The sequence below is a fragment of the Rattus rattus genome, chromosome X (genome assembly GCF_011064425.1).
Source record: "Rattus rattus isolate New Zealand chromosome X, Rrattus_CSIRO_v1, whole genome shotgun sequence".
NCBI classification, from domain to species: domain Eukaryota; kingdom Metazoa; phylum Chordata; class Mammalia; order Rodentia; family Muridae; genus Rattus; species Rattus rattus.
This window is the reverse complement of record NC_046172.1, coordinates 89,887,354-89,906,759: the sequence shown is the minus strand read 5'-3', so window position 1 is coordinate 89,906,759 and position 19,406 is coordinate 89,887,354. Positions and strand designations below refer to the sequence as shown.

The window sequence follows — 19,406 nt, the reverse complement described above, 5'->3', positions numbered from 1 at the left end:
ATGTCTATATGCCTCGTTTAAATCCACCAATCCCCGTAACTATGCATCTGCTTCTGTATGCCCGCTTCTGCTTCCCCAAACCCTATAAAAGCCCCATGCTGGAGCTGCTGGGCGCACAAGTCCTCCGAAGAGACTGTGTGCCCGCAGGTACCTGTGTTTTCCAATAAATCCTCTTGCTGATTGCATCCGAGTGGCCTCGGCTCGGTCATTGGGCACTTGGGGGTCTCCTCCTGAGGGAAAGGTCCTCTCCGGAGGTCTTTTCATTTTGGGGGCTCATCCGGGATCTGGAGATCCTCCGCCCAGAGATCACCGACCACCCACCGGGAGGTAAGCCGGCTGGCATCTGTCTTGTCTTGCCCTGTCTTGTCTTGTCCTGTGCGAGTGTTCAGTTTCTCTCAGTTTTGGACTCAGATCTGGGTTTTGGTCGGAGGAGAAGGCCCAGGGCCTTCGGTGTCTCAGGGTTCAGGACCCTCAGCGCCTCCGTTTGGGCGGGTCAGAGAAGGAGCTGACGAGCTCGGACTTCTCCCCCCGCAGCCCTGGAAGACGTTCCAAGGGTGTCTGGTGCTCGGTTCTTTGGGGCTCAGCCCGTATCAGAGGGAACGTGGTTTTGGTTGGAGGAGAGGGTCCAGGACCCTCGGCACCTCCATCTGACTCTTTGTTTTGGGTTTTATGTCGAAGCTGCGCGGCGCGTCTGTCTGTTATTTATCTGATCGTTGGATTTGTCTGTCTAATTTGTGCCCTAATTTTCTTTGAAGCTACCATGGGACAATCGCTAACAACCCCCTTGAGTCTCACTCTAGACCATTGGAAGGACGTCCGAGACCGAGCACGTGATCAGTCGGTCGAGATCAAGAAAGGAAAATGGCAGACCCTCTGCACGTCCGAGTGGCCCACTTACGATGTGGGATGGCCGGTGAACGGCACTTTTAACAAGACCACTATTTTGCAGGTTAAGGACCTGATTTTCCGCCAGAAGCCGCACAGACACCCTGACCAGGTGGTATTTACATTGTTACCTGGGAGAGCTTGGCATTTAGCTCCTCCTTGGGCAGAACCCTTTGTGGGTTGAATTGGCTTCTGTTTCCCTAAACCTGTTTCCCCGACCCCCCTGACCCTTGGGTTGCTTCTTCCTCTCTCTATCCTGCTCTAACTAAGGAAGAGTCTCCCAAAGTCCCTCCCCTGAAACCTGTCCTCCCAGAGGACCCAAATTCCCCTCTTATAGATCTCCTGTCGGAAGAACCTCCTCCGTACCCTGTACCTACAGCCCCGCCCAGAGAAGAGGAAGTGGAGCCGCCTGCTAGACTGTGACACGAGGCGGCCCCTTCCCCTGTGGCTGGAAGACTGCGGGGACGACGCGAGGTGGCGCCAGACTCCACCTCCCAGGCCTTTCCGCTTAGACAAGGGGCCGCAGCCAGATGCAATACTGGCCGCTCAGCGTACCGACATATAACTGGAAAAAAACAACCCCCTTTTCTAAGGATCCGGTGGCTCTCACCGACCTGATAGAATCTGTCTTGCTTACCCATCAGCCCACTTGGGATGATATCCAGCAACTTTTTTACAGGCCCTCCTGACCTCTGAGGAGAAGCGAGAGTGCTCTTAGAGGCCAGGAAACATGTTTTGGGGACAATGACGCCCCACCTTGCTCCCCGGAAGAGATCGATGACACATTCCTACTTACGAGACCTGATTGGGATTTCACCACGGCTGAAGGTAGGAGACACCACGCCTTTTATTATCGCCAGTTGCTCTAAGCGGGTCTCCGAGGGGGTGTGCAACGACGTCCCACCAATTTGGCTCAGGTGAAACAAGTGGTACAAGAGGCTGCGGAGACTCCCTCAGCCTTCCTCGAGAGACTTAAGGAAGCTTATCGCATGTAGACCCCTTATGATCCAGATGATCCAGGACAAATGACAAATGTCTCCATGTCCTTCATCTGGCAGGCAGCACCAGATATAAGGGCCAAGCTACAGAGACTAGAAAATTTACAAGGGTATACATTGCAGGATTTACTTAAGGAGGCAGAAAGAATTTATAACAAGAGAGAGACACAAGAAGAAAAGGAAGATAGAGTACGAGAGAAAAGGATGAGAGAGAGAAAAAGAAGCAGAGAGTTGAGTCGAATCTGGCCAGAAGATTCAGGGTCAGAGAAAGGGGAGAGAGGGTGGGAGTTGAAAGGGGCCAAAGCTAGATAAGGATCAATGTGCTTATTGCAAAGAAAGAGACACTGGGACAGAGATTGCCCTAAGAAACCCAGCGGGCTCAAGACCCCCACAGACCTCCCTCTTGGCCCTAGATGAAGATTAGGAGGTCAGGGCCAGGAGCTCCCCCCTGAGCCCAGGATAACTCTTGAAGTTGGGGGGCCAGTCACCTTTCTGGTGGACACAGGAGCCCAGCACTCAGTCCCCACCCAGGCCCCTGGACAACTCAGCGACCCGGACGGCCTGGGTACAAGGAGCCACTGGCAGCAAGAGATACCGTTGGACACAGATCGACGGGTTCAGCTGGCTACTGGTAAGGTGACCCATTCCTTCTTACATGTTCCGGACTGCCCATACCATCTGCTGGGCGTGACTTGCTTACCAAATTAAAAAGCTCAGATCCATTTTGAAGAAGGAGGACCGAGTAACCAGGCCCCTTGGTACTCTCTTCAGATTTTAACCCTTCAGTTAGAAGATGAATATAGATTATATGAACCAGAACAGGACAAGCCAAAATCTCTAGAAATAGACTCTTGGGTCACGAAATTCCCACTGGCCTGGGCGGAGACTGGCGGATGGGTTGGCGCCCAACGGCTTCCCCTAATTATCCAGTTAAAGGCCACCCGACTCCTGTCTCCATTAAAACAGCACTCCCATGTCATGGGAAGCCTATCAGGCATAAAGCCACATATCAGGAGGCTCTTAGACCAAGGGCATCCTAGTCCCTTGCCGGTCACCCTGAATACGCCTGCTACCTGTTAAGAAGCCCGCACTGGAGACTATAGGCCGGTACAAGATTTGAGAGAGGTCAACAAAAGAGTAGAAGATATTCATCCAACTGTCCCAAACCCTTATAACCTACTCAGCACCTGCCTCCCACCCATACTTGGTATATGGTCTTAGATCTGAAGGATGCTTTCTTCTGCCTCCCGCTGAGCCCAGAAAGCCAGCCCTTATTTGCTTTGAGGAAAGACTTGAAATGGGGCTTTTCGGGACAGTTGACTTGGACAAGGTTACCAAGGGTTTCAAAAACAGCCCAACGCTCTTTGATGAGGCCTTACACGGGACTTGGCTGACTTTCGAGTCCAGCACCCCACTCTTATACTTCTTCAGTTTGTTGATGACCTTCTTCTAGGGGCCACTTCTGAGACAGCACGCCACCAGGGAACAGAATCCCTCTTGCAGACTTTAACATTGGGCTATCGAAGCTTCTGCCAGAAAGGCTCAAATTTGCCAGACCCAGGTTACTTATTTAGGCTATCAACTAAGGGATGGACAGCGATGGCTGACTCCGGCTAGGAAACAGACCGTGGCCAACATCCCAGCCCCAAGAAATGGCCGACAGCTACGGGAATTCCTAGGAACGGCAGGATTCTGCCGCCTCTGGATTCCTGGGTTTGCCGAGATGGCAGCCCCCTTGTACCCTCTCACTAAACAGGGGGTGCTCTTCCAGTGGGGGGCAGAACAACAGGAGGCATTTGATAACATTAAACGGGCCTTGCTGTCCTCCCCTGCCTTGGGTCTCCCAGACATCACCAAGCCCTTTGAACTATTTGTGGATGAGAAGCAAGGGTATGCTAAGGGGGTCCTAACACAAAGACTGGGACCCTGGAAGCGCCCGGTAGCCTACCTGTCTAAGAAATTAGACCCTGTGGCCTCCGGTTGGCCACCATGCCTGAGAATGGTGGCAGCCATTGCCGTCCTAACTAAAGACGCTGGGAAGTTGACCTTGGGGCAGCCACTCACCATCCTGGCACCCCATGCAGTGGAGGCTTTGATAAAACAGCCCCCTGACTGCTGGCTCTCTAATTCCCGCATGACCCACTACCAAGCCTTGCTACTGGATGCGGAACGGGTCCAGTTTGGGCCCGTGGTCGCTCTCAACCCAGCCACTCTGCTTCCTTTGCCAGAGGAGGCAGAACAGCACGACTGTCTGCAGATCCTTGCAGAAGTACATGGAACCAGACCAGACCTATCGGACCGACCTCTCCAGGATGCTGACCATACGTGGTACACCGATGGTAGCAGCTACTTGGTGAATGGGGAATGGAAAGCTGGAGCCTCGGTCACTACGGAGGACAAAGTGATCTAGGCAAGCGCCTTTGCCTGTTGGTACCCTCCACAGACAGGGCTGAACTCATTGCCTTAACCCAGGCGCCAAAATGGCAGAAGGTAAGAGGCTGAATGTATATACAGACAGCCGCCACGCCTTTGCTACATTTGGCACACATCCATGGAGAGATCTACCGGAGAAGAGGGCTGCTCACATCTGAGGGTAAGGACATTAAGAACAAGACTGAAATTCTGGCCCCCTCCTGGCAGCTCTGTTCCTACCAAAAAGACTGAGCATTATACATTGCCCAGGGAATCAGAGGGACACAGCCCCGAGGCACGGGAAATCGGGCTAGCTGACGTCTCTCAGCTGCGGAGGCCGCCATGGGCACCCAAGTTCTGTCCTAAAGACCAAGATCAACCCACGTCTCCACAGCCGAACAGACAAGTTGGCTCTACACCACGGAGGACACAAAGCCCTACAGAGAAAATGGGGCTGTTTGGTACCCCCAACTAAAACGGTGGGTCTACACAGGGAAAACAGTTATGCCTACGAAGATGACCTTTGAATTAATCTCTACCTACATAAATTCACACCTGGGACTCAAGAAGATGAAGAGCCCTCTTAAGACGAGAAGAGATTGACACCTACCTCCTGGGGACGAGATCAGGCCTTGGGAGGTGACTGAAAGCTGCAGGGCCTGTGCTCAGGTAAACCCAGGAAAAGCTAAAATTGGACAAGAAGTCCGTCCCCGAGGACATCGGCCTGGTACCCACTGGGAAATTGACTTCACTGAAATCAAGCCTGGTATGTACGGACACAAATACCTCTTAGTGTTCATAGATACCTTCTCCGGATGGGTAGAGGCTTTCCCCACAAAACATGAAACGGCCAAGGTGGTGACCAAGAAGCTCCTCGAAGAAATCTTCCCCAGGTATGGAATGCCCCAAGTATTGGGGTCAGATAACGGGCCCGCTTTCGTCTCCCAGGTAAGTCAGTTGGTGGCCAAGTTATTGGGGATTGATTGGAAGTTACATTGTGCTTATAGACCCCAAAGTTCAGGACAGGTAGAGTGCATGAATAAAACAATTAAGGAGACTTTATCTAAATTAACGCTTGCAACTGGCTCAAAGGATTGTGTGTCCCTACTACCCCTAGTCCTATACCGGGCCCGGAATACACCGGGCTCCCATGGCCTGACTCCCTTTGAAATAGTATACGGGACCCCACCCCCATTTATCAATTTCTTTGATTCAAATATCGCTGAATTCGCTAATAGCCCTTCCTTGGCAGCACATCTTCAGGCCCTACAAATTGTGCAGAGAGACATCTGGAAACCTCTAGCCTCAGCCTACCAAGACAGGGCTTGAACAACCGACGGTGCCGCATCTGTTCCAGATCGGAGACACCGTGTGGGTGCGCAGACATCAGACCAAGAATCTCGAGCCTCGTGGAAAGGGACCCCATACAGTTCTCTCCTGACTACCCCGACAGCCTTGAAGGTAGACGGAATTGCTTGATCCACGCTGCCTCATGCCAAGGCAGCCCGACCTGAGGAACGGCAGATCACAACATCGCGCCCCAGACATGGAAGGCTCAACGCACTCAAACCCCCCTAAAGCTAAGATTTTCATGTTGTTGCTCTTTAACTGTCTTATGGACTAGGGGGGGTGAGTCTGGGGGCTAGCCCCACCAGGTATATAATATGTCCTGGATAATAACTAATTTAGAGATGGGCTGGTCTCAAGTCCTAGCTAATGGTAAGCATGCTGAAGGAACCTGGTGGCCCCTTTGACTTTTCGACCTTTGTCAACTGGCTAAGGACTCCTAGACATACTGAGCGGACTCCCCACAACTCATACCCACCCTGCAGACACTCTGATTGGTATACTTGTCCCAGAGGTAAGAGGACACGGGAGTGCGGAGGTCCTGAGACCTTCTACTGCACTAAGTGGGGTGTGAGACTTACACTCGAGGATGGTGGGGGACCAAGAAGGGGGACTTAGTGGCCTTCTCCCTGAGACTCCAGGCGAATCTGAATTACAATAGAATTCCGGATCAAGGTAAAAAACACAGACTGGAAGGTGGGGCGAGGGGTGGGGGATACGGTTTGCATACCCCTGGCCAAACTAACCCAGGACTCCTGTTCTCCCTTCAACTGGTGAGAGAACGTGGTCAGACAAGAGATTGGTCCAAACCCAGTCCCTCATGGATCAAAAGCCCCCTTCCCAACCAGCACCGCACTGCCCCCTGGTCGGACCTCCCCCACTATGGCTAAAACACCACTCAGAACTCCGGGATATCTTGACAACTCCTCCCCGACTAGGGACCCTTCCACACCGCCCCCTCAGCTGCTAGGAACGGAGACCGGCTAATCAACTAGTGACCGCATACTTGGCCACTCAATTATTCAGAACCTGACAAGACCCAAGAATGCTGGCCTGTGCCTGGTCTCTAGCCCGCCCTATTAATGAGGGTGTGGGCAGTCATGGGGAATTATACTAATCAGACCACGGCCCCGCCAGCTGCACAACCCTCCCTAGCCATAGGCTGACGTTGCCGGAAGTCTCAGGACAGGGACTCTGTATAGGGACCATACCCCCCACTCACCAGGTCCTCTGGGCTATCACCAAGAGGATTCCCACTGGAAGCTACTACCTAGCAGCTCCTACAGGCACCTATTGGGCCTGTAACACCGGATTGACACCTTGTATCTCCGCCGCAATCCTCCGCAGATCCTCAGACTACTGTGTACTGGTAGAAATTTGGCCTAGAGTCACCTACCATGGGCCCAGTACACATCCTCATTTTGAGGGGCTGACTAAATTCAGGCGAACCCATCACCATGACCCTAGCCCTCCTCGTAGGAGGAAACACCTTGGGAGGAATGGCTGCAGGCATAGGGACGGGGGCCACCGCCCTCATCGAGACGGGTCACTTTCGTCAGCTACAAGCGGCCATGAATGCAGATCTAAAAGCTATCGAGGAATCCGTGAGTGCATTAGAAAAGTCCTTAACATCTTTGTCTGAAGTAGTCTTACAAAATAGGGAGAGGGCTAGACATGCTGTTCCTTCTAGAAGGAGGGCTATGTGCTGCTCTAAAAGAAGAATGTTGTTTCTATGCAGACCATACAGGATTAGTGAGAGATAACATGGTTAAGCTCCTGAGAACGCTTGGCCCAGAGACAGAAGCTGTTTGATTCCTAACAAGGCTGGTTCGAGGGGTGGTTTAACCTGATCCCTTGGTTTGCTACTCCTGGTGTCCACCTTGATGGGACCCTTAATCATCCTCCTCCTAATCCTCCTCTTTGGCCCCTGCATTCTAAACAGATTGATGCAGTTCATAAAGAACAGACTCTCAGTCATTCAGACGCTTGTTCTCACCCAACAATACCAGAGGGTAAGACAACAGGAAGAGATTCCTTAGAATTGATTTGAGTAAAAGGATTTTACTCAAGTCTAAAAAAAATGGGGAAATGAAAGACCCACCCCATAAGTCTTAACTCAGAGCTGCAACAGGCTTGAACGAGCCCAGGCACGCCCAGATACCGAGGGCCGAGTCACCGTTTAAACTACCAGACCATAAAAGGAAAGGAATACAGAACAGACTAGGAGTACCGGATCTGGCAGGAAGGGATAAGTCCCTAGCCCCCCCCCGTCATTCAGGACGTCCCAGCCCACACGTACTCTTTTACCATGTTACAACCCCATTCGAATATTATTCAAACCTTCCAATGTGTGTAGCTATACCTTATTACCTCATCTTGTGAAATAACCAATCATATGTGAACATGTCTATATGCCTCGTTTAAATCCACCAATCCCCGTAACTATGCATCTGCTTCTGTATGCCCGCTTCTGCTTCCCCAAACCCTATAAAAGCCCCATGCTGGAGCTGCTGGGCGCACAAGTCCTCCGAAGAGACTGTGTGCCCGCACGTACCTGTGTTTTCCAATAAACCCTCTTGCTGATTGCATCCGAGTGGCCTCGGCTCGGTGGGTCTCCTCCTGAGGGAAAGGTCCTCTCCGGAGGTCTTTTCAATTATAATGCTAAATGGACATGGTATTAAATTGACTCCCAATGGTGTGCTGATATACCCATAGATCAATTCATCTCTCCACCCTTATCTAGGAAGATTCTATTTGCTGTAGATGGTGACTAACACAGAGTTGCAAAACTGGTCAGATTTCTGAGAATAAGACACTACAGAATGCTCACCCCTAAATAGAACATTTATAACCTGACATCTCCCAAGGCTCAGGGGTCTTTGCAGAAAGAGACAATAGACAGCTACAAGGAAGCCATGTTTTCTGGCCATAGAAAGGCACATGAACATATAAATTCATACTGGTTACAACAGCATGTATGAAATATGTGCAATCCCCAAACAAGACCAAATCCCAGGATTGAGAAGGCGGTGAGGCACACAATCCCACTCCTAGCTGTGGAGCTATTGGAAATTGCTAGACCCTAAGAAAAGAAGAGAAATTCTTTCATAAGTGTAGTCCAGGGTCCTATAGCAGACCACACACCCATGGATATCTGGGCAGCAGAAATTTGTCTTGAAAGCGTTTTTTTATAGGACACAAAATTGGGTAGGCAGGGAAGGAGAAGCAGCTCTGGCAAGAGTTGGGGAAAGGGTGTCAATATGATCAAGATAGTATCAAACTGAAGAAATAATTTTAAATAGAACAAAGTGTATATAAATACCAAAGTAAAATCCATTACTTCATATTTAATTATCATTAAAAACAATAAAATAAATGGAGTCATGAAAAAAGAAGAATCTTTCTTCTACATCCAGACCAGCAAGCAACAGAAGAGAGCCACACTGGGCCAAGCTTGAGCATCTGACACCTCAAAGCCCAGCCCCAATGGCATACTTGCTCCAAAAAGGCCACACCCACTCCAACAAAGCTACAACTCCTGATATTGCCACTCTCTATGAGCCTATGGGGGTCATTTTCCTTTAAGCCACCACAAGAAGAAAAGGCTAGAGGGACCCTGATCACCTCTTTGGTCCCAGAGTGTAGAGCAACTATTCAGGGATCAGTGAGTGAAGCTACATTAGGAGATTTGGAAAGCACATTATTGAGCCAGACAGTACAATTCTGAATACCTTGAAAAGTAAGAGAAATTTTCTATACTAAATTTTGGAGTGGACTTTATCACACAACTCCCCCTTTCATTCTAATTTTGCTTGTTTTATAATGCTAGTCCTGTCCTGCCACGAGAATCTGGACATCTAACATGTCTGTTTTTGTTTTTGTTTTTTTTTTTGTTTTGTTTTTTTTTTTTTTTTTACCAATTAATAGTTAAATAATTTTCACCAGGATGGCTCACCTAGATTTTCTTTACATTAAGACTGTGGACTAGATTTGAAGAAGGTGTAGGTTAAGATTTTTAAGGATGTTAGAATGTTTTTTATGTCTGAAGGATTGGCAAGCAGGCAAATGTGACTTATGAACTGTTAATTTTCCCTATTCCTATGATGAAAGCTCTAATTTGAGTACATCAGAAGAAGAGCTAATTTGGAAATAGAGTAATTACAAATGGGATTAGTTAAGGTGAGTTCATAGCTTGGCAGAGTAATTCATGGCTATAATTCCAGCATATAGGAGGCTCAACAAAGCAAGAGATCAGAGGCCAGGCTGGCATGCATAATAAGATTTTTACCGAAAGAAAAGATGAATTTGTACCAGATTAGAATGGTTCCAAAATCCCATATGACTAGTATCTTTATAAAGAAGGGAAATTTTGGGGGGACTGGAGACATGGCTCAGTGGTTCTCACTTGTTCTTGTCGAGGACCTGAGTTGATTCTTGGTTTCATATGGTGTCTCACAATCATCTGTAATTCCAGTTCCAGGGGATCTGGCCTCCATGAGTACCAGATATGTACATGGTACAAATATATACATACATGTAAAACATATATATAAAAGAAAGTAAATCTAATTTTTAAAAAATGAACAACTGGGCAGTCACACAGTGGAGAACTCTATGTGTAAGTGATGTAATGCAAACAACTTACGGATTCGCAGTTGGGCCTTGAAGAATTTTTCTTTTTGCGCAGAGACTCAAAACCATAGGCAGAAAACCCATTGGCCTGTCATCTTGAGACCTTTTACTCCCTCTTTCATGATAATGACCTTCTTTTGCAGCTGCTTGAGATGTTGAGGGTGGACTAGCGTTCTAAAACCAATAAGTAGGCAACATATTTTAAAACCAATTCACAAAATTATTTCTGAAAAGGCATACATTTAAGTTTCATACTTTGAAGAGTTGGACAGAATACTGTAATCATACTGCTTTTATAAGGTCGATTAAGCAGGTGGGCTCTGTGGCGCAATGGATAGTATGATCAAGAGATACTGCTTCTATAAGGTCGATTAAATTTATATCGATCTTGTATTTAGATTCAAGAAGATAAAAGGCCTCCTCTGCTACTATCACCAAATGGATTAAGTGGTTATTTCTACATGTATAGTAATACTCCTAGACACAGCCTTGACAAAGGTGAACTAACAGGAAAAATGAACTCTTGAGGATATGAACATTCCAGTATTGCTATTCTAGTAGACCATTTCTCCTATGAGAGCTCTTGCTATGTTTTACAGAACACAGGTAAAGTTGTCATTGCAGATAGAGAAGTGAAACACCCTCGTGAAGTTTTTCTATCATTGTAGCCTAAAAAAAAGTTAGCACAGCAATTATTCATATACTCTAGCAAGGCATTAAAGACATATGGAATAGATTTGAATTATTTAGAAAACAAAGACAGGGTCTGATGCCTTAAGAAATGCAGAGGCTTGCCCCCTTGCCCCCAAAATGATAGAAAAGGAAATGAAGCAGGAACAAAACTAAAATAAATTTTTTTCTCTCAGATTATGATTAAGAGTCAATGCATAAGGTACCAATGGTCATTATGATCATAGTACTGTCAGACATGCACTAGGAGTCCTCGGGCACCATACCTGAAGTGTTTCTGATGCTGGGGCACTTTTCACTGAGTGGTTATAGGGTATGTACTTTATAGCAGTAATTATCCCCTGAATTGCAATGCGCTTTTGTTCCCTGTACTGCAAGTCTTCAATCACCTTCCTCACTTCACTTATTGTTGTCAAGAGTGACTCAGCTGCAAAAGAACAAGTCCCAAGAAATTATGAGTTTGAAAGAGGAGACATGATTAAAAGTAAAAATTAGATTTTCAACGTCGTTTTATAATGTGAACCTGCTACATTAACGTAATCTTGTGAGACTATGTGTTTATATTTGGTATCTTCTTCAGTATTTGTCATCAAAATATAAGTCAAATACATGTATCAGTCAAATTGTAATACAGGCTTCTTGTCTGAAGTCTCTATAACAGTAACTGTACATATTGATTATAATTTATAGATCGTATTTCAAACTACAAATTGTTGGTTAGTCACTGCCCAGAAAAGCATATTTTCATTATTTAAATCATATACAACACCCAAGAAGATAGCAACATTTAGATGGTGATAGCTCAGCATTTCAATGTTTATTTTCTTCCAAACACACAACCATCTCAAGCTTTAAACAAGAACATACTTATTTTAAACTTTTCACTACTCTATATTAATTCTACTTAGAAGGAAATTAATGCCAATCCTCTCAAATAATAATTCAATTCCAAACTCAGCACCCCATTTACTCTAGTATCCTTTTTATTTAAAATCAATATGGAGTCACGTTATATATAAGAGAAACATCACACAACCATCACCATTTGGATATCATATTATATAGCACCTCATTTAGGTATCATTGACATTTCTATGTAATGTCATACAAGTTGAGATTTCTAATGTGAAAACTGATCTTAACACATTTAATCAAAACATTATCCACAAGTTATTCATCCTTCTACTTTCCCTTTTTTCCTAGTCTAATAAAATAAAAATATTAACTTTTAGGAAATATACATATATTTTGTATCTACATTTGGACAAAATTATTGCCACTAAGGTTTGCTAAACATCACTTCTGGAAGAAAAGGGAATACATATGACTAACAGAAATAATATATACTAAACTTGTAGCATTAAACAGAAGAACTGGAAATTATACTAATACCTTTAATAAAGCGACTATACTTGGAAAATGTCTCTGGAACTGGTGGGTAGGGGTAATATCCACCGATAACAGTGTTCTTTGCTTCCAAATTAGTCTTCGTTTTAATCCACTGAATAATTTTTTTGGCCTTGGTATCATATGTATATGGCTGGCCTCTATGACCTCCTTGCCAGAAGGGAGAAATGCAAATAAACCAAACAAACAATAAAAGAGTCACTGAAATACATTTGTGTGGACTTTCTCATTTTATAAAAAAGAAAGCAAGTTTACATATTATGTAGCATATTTTACTTATCTACTGTGTAGCAGACAATTATTCTAATTATTCTGTGTAGTAGACATATTCTAAGAAAATAAGACATATCAGAGTTCAATTGGATTTAAAACGGAAACCATCTAGAGATAATAAAAACCACAGGGGGAAACCCCAAAACTATTCTATTCTAAATAGCATCTTCTGAAGAGCTGATTTTTTGATAACTTATTAACTTGATAGTATGGTATAATATAACAACAAAAGTAATTGTGGATGTAGTTTGAACTTTAAATTCATGTTCTTAAGGCAGACTTAAAGTGACATATTGATATCAGGGGTTGTTAATATTTACAAAAATATTGATAAAGACATATTTATACATTTCATAAAACTCATTATTGAAGCTATGGGGTGTTCACAAAAAGGAACGTACCATGACTGCCCTCCAAAAGACCCAACAAGCAGCTGAAAGTCAGGTGCAGATATGAGTACCCAACCATTGAACAAAAGCTGCTGACCCCTCTGGTTGAATTAGTGGAAAGCTGGAGGAAGCTAAGGAAGGAGGTCAACCCTGTAGGAGGACCAGCAGTCTCAATTAACCTGAACCCCTGAGATCTCTCAGACACTGGATCACCAACCAGGCAGCATACACCAGCTGAGATGAGGCCCCCAAAACATACACAGCAGAGGACTCTGGGTCTGGGTTTAGTCAGAGAAGATGCACCTAACCCTCAAGAGACTGGAGGCTCCAAGAAGTTTAGCGCTCTGGTGGGATGGGTGGGGTAGGGACATCCTTGTGGAAAGGGGCAGGGGGAGGAGGTATGGGATGTGGAATCCTCAGGGATTGGACCAGGAGGGTAATGAAATCTGGAGCGTAAGAATATTAATTAATTAATTAATTAATTAATAAAAAAGAAAAAACTCATGACAAATCTCTTAATTACCCGCATGGTAGAATTCTGGTAAATACCTCATTCCATACTATTCTTTCATACTCTTATTTGAGAATTTTATCTTATTGGTTTTAAAGGGAAAGTAATGCACTGGTCTTCCTCAGTACTTACAAAGTTTGTATATACAAAATCTATAGATGCTCAACTCCCTTGTATAATATAACACACATGTGGATAGAACAAGGGCACACCTCTTGGATAATTTTCATAATTTTTGGATTGCTTCTAATACTCAGAATGTTGTAAAACACACCAATTACTGTTATATTGCTCAAGGAATAATGGCAAGAATGAAGTTTGCACATGTTTAGCGCATATATATATATATATATATATATATATATATATATATATCATCGTGGCTGAAATTTAGGATGCAACCCACATATATAAAGGCGATTTATTTGTAGACAAATAATGATAGTCATATAAACTAAATGTGAGATTTGGGGACCAAAATTTGACCCACATTTTTATTTGGTATATTATAAAAATGATGTTAACTGAATACTTCTAGGCTTTTTGGCTAAGAACAAGCATGAACGTCATGTTGACTCTACATTGTGGTATCAAACCTAGCAATCTCCAGGGTAGCAAGCAATTTTTTTGCTATTTTCTATATCAAGTAGTAATCAAAGTAAACTAAATGACATCAATGTCATTTTCCAATGAGCCATGAGAACATTTCCTACCAGCAGTAATATAGAAGTAATCTATTTCGCGAGCCAAACGTTGTTTATTAAAATATTCTCCGGTCATAATGATGTCAAAATAAAGCTATCCTGAAATTGAATGTTATAAGGTATAAATTAATATGTACCAAACAGTTGTAGGGAAAAGACAGTGGATTACATTCTCTATAAAGAAGAGACAAAGAAGTTACTCACCAGTAATAAGCACTCTGCTTTCATTTGTCGTGGTGAGATAAAGCAGCTTAGGTACTTGACTGTTATTTCTAACAACTTTCAACTGGGTACACACAAAATATGTCACTATAGGGTATGAAAAACACAAGTAAAATTGCATTTGCATTTTAAAGAGGAGGATCTACTGGAAATTCTCCCTAAGCCTTAACAAATGCAGAAATCACAAAGAACTTTGCTTCAGATGCCAATTCAGACTTACTATGTGTAGAGTCCACCTGAGATGTTGCACATCTAACATGTTACCAGGGATTCCCTGGCAGCCTGTTCTTTCACAAAAGAGTGATCTGACACTACCTAGTATGTTCTGTTTCTCCAACCACTTCGACCAGAGGTCTTTCCTTTGGAAAGTACAAGGGCCACATTTAAGTAAAGCAAGATGCTTATTGTATAAGAGTCATTCTAGTTGGGAACATATGTGTGAATAGTTATTTTTCTCCTGGATAAAAGGCTTTATGTTTCTTTATGATAGTTCCATTGGTTTATTCAATGTAACACTGAACCCTGGTTACTTGTTATCCTTCTACCAGAGAGGGATATAGAGTATTAATTTGTATTTGTTTATACAGGTGATTTTTATATCAAGTAGTTACCTTAGTTAAATGTCAAGACTCAATGATGGGATTTATATGACCTGTTTATTTGTTGGCTTTCTTTTGTTATCTTGCTAACCTACTTGATACGTTACAAATGTGAATATAATATGATTATAGTGTCCTCAGACTTCAACTACTTTAAAAACCTATGATTTAAAAAAAAAACCTACCTATTATATTTACCTCCTCCCAGGAACCTGCAGGCTACACCAGTCAGGGATTGTGTAGATAATCTTCATTCTCCTGTTTCCCTTCCAATTCCAGTCCCCTAGTTTTACCCCCAGCTTTGTAGCATACCACCTACTGTGGTCTCCCCTCCCATCACCAGAAGTCTACAGCAGATCCTGGTGGCAAACCCATCTTTCCTGCATCGCATAGACCACTTCGGCTCCCATTTACCCATTCCCATCTCTAAGTGTAAGCTCCCAAAATCTAGAAACACATTCTACCTGGAACCCCAGAGGCCACATCTGGCAGGATCTCAGAAGCATTCCCTACCAGGCAACCCACAGTCACCCCAGTCTCCCAAGAACCAGAGAGGGCAAGAGAAACCAAGGAACAGAACATCTACCCAACAAATACAAGACCAGACAATCTAGAATTACACTCATCTCAAACCCAGATCCATAGATAGCAGCATAAAAAGCACAATCAATAACAGCTAGGACAACTTGTCTCCACTAGAGCTCAACAAGCCTACTATAGTAAGGGCCGGAAAGATGCCATACGCCTGCAGCACAAGACAAGGACTACAAAACAGCTATTATGAATATGCTTAAGGACCTTAAATAGGATCTGAAAAAAAATCCATTAATGAAGTCTATGAATATACAAACAGTGGAATAAAATAAAGAAAAGTGTTTAAGACACTGTTTAAGAGTTGAAATGGCATCAATAAAGAAAAGCCAGACTGAGAGAAAACTAGAAATAAAATTTCATTAACCAAACCCTACTGTGTACTTCAACTCACTCTATGTTCAAATAATTTTTATTTCATAAACCAGGACACAAACAAACAAGTGTAAATTCAGGCAATTATTCGAAAGCAGGTTTTTGAATAATAATAGATAATGTATAATAAATGAATAAAGATTTCTCCCCAGCATAACTATAAATTCATTTTCTATCTCTTCAATTACTGGTTCTTTTTTCTGTAATAATGAAAATAAAAGAAAATCCATTCAAATTGTAAGAATGGTTTTAACTTTTTTTTACATTTTAAAAATTAATTAAGCTCATTCTTTGCTAGTTTGATACATGAATATAATATATTCTGAGTACTCTCTCCACACATCTTCTCTTTTGTATATGGTAATGATTACATAAAGAAAACAATTTCATTCACAATAACCTCAAAACTACCTAGAAATATAGTCAACTAAAGAGATGAAGGATATTTTACAATGAAGCTATTAAATACTGAAGGAAGAAATAGAAGATACTAAAAAAACTAAAATTTTAACAAATCAGTAGAACTTATATCCTCACACAGACATACAAGCAGGCAAAACTATGACAATTAGTCTGCCTTTGTTTGAATGAAAAAGATTTTTATACAAGAAATGGGAGTTTATTAAAGCTTGATTATGATATAAGACAAGGGAAAATAGGATCATTTAGACTACTGTACCAAGTAATATAATTATTCCTCTTCTGTTGAGACAAAAGACCTCACAATATGAGAGAAATCGTTATCTTTTCCTGCTGGACCAATTCATAAAAATCATTAGGGACATATGGTTATAAGTGGCTAAGGTGCCTATGAATATGTATGACACACAGGAGAGATAGAAATAGAGTGCTGGGCATATGAGGGGCAGTGTTTCGATGCTCAGTTTACCAGGCTGGATAGGACTGCTTACAGCAGAGTTAAGTCGAAATTTACTCCATTAGGGAACTTAGAGAAGCAAAAGGCTACAGTGGTTTACTGAGCTCTGTGTTATGAGGTGATCTGGTGACCCTGAACGATTTAGACCACCATGCAAACAGGGGTTATAAAATGTGACAGCAGTCAAAATGGAATGAGGGAGAGAAATAACAGACAATAGAACCTGTCTGAATCACTCAACACCCTTTAAAAATCAATTCAGAATGGATCAAAGCCCTTAATGTGTCCTGAAACCCTGAAAGTACTAAAGTAAAACACTTTTAAGATGTAGGTACATGCAATTACTTTCTGAATGGGAGTCCAACAGCTTTGGAAATAATAGCCTGAATTCAGCAAAGGGGACTGAATCTAACTTAAAAGCTTCTGTACAGCTAAGAAAACATGAGACTGAAGAGACAGTTTAAAAATCAGAGAAAAATCTTTGCCAGCTATTTTCTGAAACAGAATTAGTATCCAGAATATATGAAGAGTCACAAAATTACATGTTAAAGGAACAAGTTTTCTGGTCAATAAATGGGGAAATGAATTTAACACACAGTTCACAAAAGATGTAAAATTGGGGACTCGGGATGTGATGTAGTTGGATGCTTGTCCAGAATGCAGGAAGCCCTTGGTTTGATCTCCTGAACCACATAAACTGGGATTGACAAGGTTCTTTTTAAAAGAAAAAAAACACAATTGGTTTATAAATGTACAAGAAAGTACTTAACATTCTTAGCCAGCAGGAAAACGCCATTAAAAAACTACACTGAGAGTCCATCTCAGAGTGCCTATAATCAAGAAATCAAAACACATCAAACTCTGGAAGGGTGTGGAGCAAAAACAAATTGTCAACACTGCTGGTCAGAACGTAATTAATACAGAAACTATCAAAAATCAGTATAAAGGTCCTCAGACTCCCGAAACAGGGCTACCTATGGTTCAGTCATACACTCCTGGTTTTCTATCTGAAGGAATCATAGGCAACATACAAGAGAGGCTTGATAGAGGCTTGAATATGTATGCTTACTATACCATCACAATAACCGAAGTATAAAAGTAGCCTAGGTACCGTCACTGGGTTAAATGGAAGAATGTGTGTGTGTGTGTGTGTACATATAATTTAATCAGTCATAAAGAATGAAACCATGGACTGGAGAGATAGGTCAGAGGTTAAGAGTACCAACTGCTGGGAAAGGGCGGCACAGGTCCTCCTGGTTGCTGCCCCCACGGAGGGCTCATAAGCAACACCCCACGAGTGAACTTGAGCCTCAGGTAAGACCAACTTTTCTGCTCCAAGCGATCTGCCTGGTGAACTGAGGACACACATAGGCAAAATTTCTAGAACCGGACACTTCCGGTTTTTAGTGGGATTCTCAACATCTGGATTCCTGCCTGCAGCTCACTGCTCCCAAACCCCGTGGAGAGAGAGCCACTGCCCGGACAGGTGGCACTCCTGAGACTGCAGAGCAGAAGAGAAACCAACACTGCCCACCCCTACCCACATCCCTGGCCCAAGAGGAAACTGTATAATGCCCTAGGGACCGGGAAGATAGGAGCACAGGAGCAGCAGGTCCCCATGCCTGAGACACTGCCCGAACCTGAAGGGACCAACCAGATAAACAGTTCTCTGCACCCAAATCCAGTGGGAGGAGAGCTAAACCTTCAGAGAGGCAGACACGCTTGGGAAACCAGAAGAGACTACACCTGCCCACATCTCTGACTCCAGAGGAAAACACCAAACGCCATCTGGGACCCTGGTGCACGGGGACTCTTGGAAACGGCGGCACAGGTCCTCCTGGCTGCTGCCCTCTTGGAGAGCTCATAAGCAACACCGCACGAGCAAACTTGAGCCTCGGGACCACAGGTAAGACCAACTTTTCTGCTCCAAGTGACCTACCTGGTGAACTCAAGACACAGGCCCACAAGAACAGCTAAAAGACCTGTAGACAGGAAAGACTACACACCCGAAAGCAGAACACTCTGTCCCCATAACTGGCTGAAAGAAAACAGGAAAACAGGTCTACAGCACTCCTGACACACAGGCTTATAGGACAGTCTAGCCACTGTCAGAAATAGCAGAACAAAGTAACACTAGAGACAACCTGATGGTGAGAGGCAAGCACAGGAACCCAAGCAACAGAAACCAAGACTACATGGCATCATTGGAGCCCAATTCTCCCACCAAAGCAAACACGGAATATCCAAACACACCAGAAAAGCAAGATCTAGATTCAAAATCATATTTGATCATGATGTGGAGGACTTCAAGAAAGACATGAAGAACTCCCTTAGAGAAACTAAGGGAACCTGAAAGAATTCCAGGAAAACACAATCAAACAGTTGAAGGAATTAAAAATGGAAATAGAAGCAATCAAGAAAGAACACATGGAAACAACCCTGGATATAGAAAACCAAAAGAAGAGACAAGGAGCTGTAGATACAAGCATCACCA

The 19,406-nt window shown here is 43.7% G+C and overlaps 1 protein-coding gene across 1 annotated transcript in view; it reads right to left on the bottom strand.

The window, feature by feature from the left end:
* The window catches only part of LOC116888073 (RPA-related protein RADX-like), a 128,632-nt gene that overhangs the window by 37,406 nt on the left and 71,820 nt on the right, over positions 1 to 19,406 (bottom strand). The window contains 4 exon segments of the mRNA XM_032889451.1: positions 10,288 to 10,448; positions 11,231 to 11,391; positions 12,357 to 12,518; positions 14,453 to 14,557. Of these exon segments, the coding sequence (XP_032745342.1) occupies positions 10,288 to 10,448; positions 11,231 to 11,391; positions 12,357 to 12,518; positions 14,453 to 14,557 (589 nt within the window).